Source organism: Trichosurus vulpecula, chromosome 4 (genome assembly GCF_011100635.1).
Source record: "Trichosurus vulpecula isolate mTriVul1 chromosome 4, mTriVul1.pri, whole genome shotgun sequence".
In the NCBI taxonomy this organism is placed as follows: Eukaryota; Metazoa; Chordata; class Mammalia; order Diprotodontia; family Phalangeridae; genus Trichosurus; species Trichosurus vulpecula.
In genome coordinates, this window is record NC_050576.1 from 368893873 (window position 1) to 368899810 (window position 5938).

General features: G+C 39.4%; 1 protein-coding gene across 1 annotated transcript; it reads right to left on the minus strand.

The window, feature by feature from the left end:
• Nucleotides 1-397: 397 nt before the first annotated feature.
• On the minus strand, nt 398-5056 carry LOC118846236 (rRNA 2'-O-methyltransferase fibrillarin-like). The gene is made up of 2 exons (XM_036754545.1): nt 4978-5056; nt 398-756 (listed from the first exon to the last, which is right to left on the minus strand). The coding sequence occupies exons 1-2, from the start codon at nt 5054-5056 to the stop codon at nt 398-400; spliced, it is 438 nt and encodes a 145-aa protein (XP_036610440.1).
• Between the last annotated feature and the right edge of the window lie 882 nt (nt 5057-5938).

Here is a 5938-nt window from a genome sequence, read left to right on the forward strand (position 1 = left end):
AGTTTGAAATCTGATCTCTCTCTCTCTCTTTCTCTCTGTGTTTCTCTCTCTGTCCCTCTGTCTCTCTCTGTCTCTGGCTCTCTGGCTCTCTGTCTCTCTCTCTCTCTCTTTCTTTGTCTATCGCTTTCCTCTCTCTCTCTCTCTCTGTCTCTCTCTCTCTCTCTCTCTGTGTGTGTGTGTGTGTCTTTACTCTGTCTATTTCTCTATCTCTGCCTGCTTCTCACTTTTTCTGTCTCTGTCTCTGTCAGGAAGAATGGTTCAGAGAGAAGCGAAAAGAGCTATAGAAAATGTTGGGGACTAATATAATGTGAGTTGACAACCAGTACATATTCAAACAAGGGCAATGGTAAACAGAAAAAATGAAATACCTTGGGAGCGGGGGTCCTGGACCACTTCCTTACTGGCCACCTCGATGACCTCCTTGACGACCACCTTGACGGCCCCCTCGACGACCTCCTCGACGACCACCTCGATGGCCCCCTTGATGGCCACCTGGACAGCCCCCTTGACCGCCACCTTGACGACCTCCTTGTGGGCCACCTCGACGACCTCCTTGGCGATGACCTGGTCGACCACCTGGTGCTAAACCTCCTGATACATCATCCCCAGGGGAACCTGGAGGCCCATGTTTTTGGTAACCACCTTGATGCTTGCCAAAGAGGTAGTTGCCTTGTTTCTCACCATAGTCCTGATCATCTGCTTCAAAGTCGGATGGTGCTAGTATGTCTACTGATTCTTCTATATTTTGTTCATCCTCTGAGAAAAGACAGTACAGATAGAGAAAAGTCAGATGAAGGAAGAGGCCTGATATCCAGTGGATGTAGACAGAATGGTTTGGGTCATAGGCTAATTGTCCGAAGGATGGAACCCTTGCTACCTTCTTAGTACTGTTGAATGAGGGTTACCCAGCTTTACTTGGTGGATGCCTAATAAGGATCTAAGAGATCCAGACTTGTCCCAGGCTCAACATAAGCCTGGACGAGATTATGTGATGGAAGATCATATAATAGGCCTGACCTAGGCTGGTATAATGACAGTAGTAGAAGACATTGGCAACATACTATATCAAAAGCATGATTTATCCCTTTAATTGTGTCTTGATGACATGTATTTCTTACCTACGCATCCTCTCATTTCTGGTTGCCTACATGTTCACTATGTACGGATACCTCCTACATTTTTTCTTGTAAAGTTCCAATATTCTACTTTGTATATATGTAGGAAATTAAATTCAAGCTTCATGAGATTGTGCAAGAATTTACTTTGCATTATTTTTTGTATGTTTCTTATGAACTGTATCCATCAGTCAAAATTTATTAAGTGCCTATAATGTGCTAGCTCCTCTGACAGACTGGTACAAAGTAAAATTCCTCAGTGTGGCCTCTTGTTTAAAGAAGATTCTGTCCCATGAAATTCCTAGTACATGGGACAATTAAATGGTATTCCAGAGCAAAAGTGGTCTTATGTGGTATGGTAGAGAAGAATTAAGTGGGGGAAGGAGTAAATGAAGAAAATAGAGGGAATGATTTGATTTAAATGTTGGTAGCCTGCCTCCTAAAGATTTGTTATGGTCATGAACTGAATTATTATTGACCTCTTATATTCCAGCTATTTAAGAGGGTGAAAGTCAATGAAGTAAGATTCCCAGAATTACATAGGAACAGGAGTAATAGTTGTTTGTTTTTTTCTGAAAATTGGGACAGAATTTCTCATGAATTGCTTCATCCTGTGACAAAGAACTCATCTCAAAGAGCTGCTGCTCTGAATGAAAGAACCATTCAAAATGAGGAGAAGCTCAAACATAATCCTACCCAATTTACAATATGAAAGCCCTTGGAAGGTCCTACTTTGTGATGCATATAGAGACAATATCAATGGAAAAGTGAAAGTGAAGTCCAGCTGCATGTTAGAATGTTTTCTACCCAGCAGTCTTACCTGTATTCCGTACAGAGTCTTCTTCTGGGTTCTCTATGGAGCAGGGAGGAGCAAAATATTAAATAACAAGTAAAAACAAACGTTTTTGCATCTTCACTTTAGTATACAAGTTTTCCTTTGTTTTTCCCCACCCTGGGCCAATATGACTTTAAACCTGGATAAGGCCTTCTTGGGTCTCATAACTTCAGTTCCAAAGGGAAGTAAATAATCCTCGTTCTACACTGTTAGGATTTCAATAAAGCTAAATATCCTCATGTTAAAAATTTTCTACTCTATCAGAATATGTGATTTTCTTTTTTTATTTTTTTGGAGGGGAGGAAGGCAGGGCAATTGGGGTTAAGTGACTTGCCCAAGGTCACACAGCCAGTAAGTGTGTCAAATGTCTGAGGCCATATTTGAACTTAGGTCCTCTTGACTCCAGGGCCAGCACTCAACTCACTGTGCCACCTAGCTGCTCCCACACACAAGATTTAAAATCATCGAATTTCCAACTAGAAGATACCATAAAGATCATCTAACCCGACTCTGTCATTTTCTAAGGAAAAACAGGAGGAATTCAAGAAAGATTGTCAAGCCAACAAGCTTTATTGAGCTGTGAATTATATACCAAGCACTGTCAGTTACCCAAGATCATACTAGCAAAGGTAAAATTTTAATCTAGGTCTTTTGATTCCAAATACTTTTCTTTTAAGCCAGCATGTTGCCTTTCCCTAGAGAACTAGACTAAGAGTCAAGGTATTAGAGTTCATTTCATAGTTTTCAAACTACTAACTGGCTGTGCCAAGGGAAAATCATTTAACTCTCTGACCCTGAGTTTCTTCATCTGGAAAATGGTGATAATAATCTCACTGAGAATCAAAATGGCAGAGAGAATTGAAAGGCAGCCTCAGAGCCAAAAAGTCCTGGCTTCGAATTCTACCTCTTACACCTACTAGCCATATGAACATAGGCAAATTGCTTACTGCTCTCAGTACTTCAAGAAACTCTCTAAGGCACTAACTCATTGAGCAGATGCAGATAGATCTGCATTGTGAGAAGTTTCAGTTTTATTCTCTACTGAACTGTTGTTCCATCCTGTTACAAAAATGCTACTTGCCACTACTGTGGCTGTGCAAGGCCGATAACACCAGCACACAGGAGGGCTGCTAGCACAGGTCCTTTGATCTCCTTTTCTAAGGAAAGAAACTTTAAGGGGTTAACAATCTCACTGTAATTAAACAAACGTATATCATTCACTCAGTTTAGGGAGAAAAGCCAGCATCCTGAACTTCAGAGCAAATACAGAAATTACAGAGACAATATTAACAGAGCAAACACATACAGTTATCAACAGACAGGCCCCTAGCTGTCTGACCAAAGATTTACATAATTACAAGAGAGAGTGGCACCAACATCTGGGTTTTCAAAGCCAGGGGGGCTCCAGTGGTTACCCAGAGTCTTGTCTGGTCAAATCATCATGGTACTCTTCTAGTGAGTGAGAGCCCCAAACAAAATGCTAACCTATGAGTTTATATACCCCGTTCAGAGTCAAAGGGCATTACAACCATACAACTCAAACCTCTGTGAACTAGGCTTTCTTGTTTCTTAAGCAGGTAAAAGTCTCTCGATTAAATCAAAGAAACAAAGACCAGACTCATCAAAGGCACTTGATTACCTCAGTGCTCCAAAAGAGAAAATAGTAAAAAAGTCACACCTTAATTATCATTACACGTCCCTTGATTATAGCTATATTTGAGACAGGTACAGCACTATTATAACTTAAGAGTCCTGAGATCAAATATGTTGGACATTACTGTTTCCCCTACTGGGCTAACTCTATATGTTGCCAGCACAAATAAAATTTTATTCCAGCACCCTATTTTTATTGGGCAGGATGCCTAGTATTGACATATTTGGAAATGTTTAGATTAGTTTTGAGTATGATGATCCCTTTTCAGTGAAAAAAATATTGTCATGTCATCTCTGGTTAGGATGTTAGGTCCATGAAGGCAGAAACTGCTTCACTCTAATTTTGTTTCACCAATTTTGTTTTGCTTCCCCACTAATAAATGCTTGTCGATTGATTGATTATTGAAATCATGAAGATATAACTTCCTCTTCATGCAGAATAAAGGGCCTGATTGCTGAGGAAGAATTCACAGCTCTTCATGGGAAAATTAAGTCTCTGGCTGAGCAGTCTCATCAGAAGGAACATCAGTAACTTGAAAGAATTGGATAAACACAGTGACAAGAAGGAATTCATGTAGTAAATGAAAGAATTGCAGTGAATGTCTATACAGGGTCAAAATCTGAATGGAAAAATGAAAAATTTGGTCATCTACATATTTACAAATGTGTTGACATTTTTGTCTCAGTAATGGAAATGTTTCCCTAGAGATATAAAATTTTTACTTTCTTATCAACATTTTGTGCGGGATAATGCAATTCAATTCATTGAGATGTTATTATTATGTGCCAGTCACTTGTTAGGTGCTGGCTGTACAAAGAAAGAAGAAACAGTCCATGGTGTTAAGGAATTTAAATCTTTTTGGGAAAACAACATGCAATAGAAAAAAAATGAAAAATATGTAAAAAATAATAATTTCTTAAGTAAAGGCAACATCGGAACAAGGAGTAAGGCAGGAAATCAAGACAGATTTCCTATAGGAGTTGACAAATGGAACTTTAACAGAAGGTTAGAATTCTAAGAGGTAGAGATGATTGGCAAATGGGCTGCAGGTGGGGGGAATAGCTGGCTAAAATATAGAAAGATTGAATGTTGTGCATGAGGAACAGCAAGGAGCATAGCTGACTGAAAAAAAGAATAAATATAGTTTAAAGAACAGGCTCGGTCTGGCTTCAAACCCAGGGCTTAAAAGAGATTTGAGGAGTCATCAGAACATGGAAAATAAAAATACCCCCTCCTATTTATCTAACTCTAAAGAGAGCTGAATTACTGAGGATGGCTAATTCCAAATGACCTCAACCCGAATTAGACCCTGACACACACATCCCCAAACAACGTGCTAACCTGCTCATAGATTCTCTAAGTTCCGTACTTACCCTCATCAGTAAATTGAGCTGAGCTCAAACCCAACAGGGTCACTGAGAAAACGAGCAGTAGCCACTTCATAGCAGGCATGGTATTGACGTTACCTGTTCTGCATGCACTGAGGACAACCGTTCTTATAAGGACCTCAGAGAACACAATCCCCTTTGAAATATACTCAGTCCCTTATCTGAAGACATCGTTCATGTTCAGATCCCTCCTATCCCTAAATTTTGGTTGGATTGATTTTGAGGGCTGGCAAAAGTTCCTGCCCAAAAAGTCATGGCCAAATATAAATTATCCAGAGTCATTGAAGCCACCTTGCCTGGAAACACCACATACAATGTTGTGATTATGATAATGAGTAGTCTTCCATTTGTGATTTCCCACCTCTTTGAGGGTGTTTTGATATCCTGTGTTACACAAGTCATTTAAATGTCATTATTTAAGTCCTTTCATTAGCTTTCTTCCAGTGCATTGAACTACCTAATGAGGTCAATATACAATGGAAGGAAAAAACAACAGAAATGAAATCACTAGATAAAATAATTATACAGGAAAGCTCCTGCTCCATACCCTCTTATTAGAAGCTACATAAACATAAGCAGTTGTACTTTTTGTTCACCTGAGGATATGAACCTTTAAGGCACCATACCTCTTTCCATTATCATTCTTCACCAATATCTTAAATTACATTTTCCAAAACTTAACTATATTAACTTTTAGCTGAATATTTGATGTTCACAACCCATTCTTACCCATCCTAATATGTCCTTCCATCCTTCTTCCAAATATTCTGCTCACCAAATCCCTCTTATCATGAATTACTGTTCTAGGTGAAGAATTTTCCCTCTGTTATATCCTTTTGATACCCCATTCCAATTGCACTCATCCCTGTCTCTTCCCAGATTCATAGGAAGTAATTCACAGACTTGGATCGGGAAGAGATTTTAAAATCCATATGGTCCAACCCCC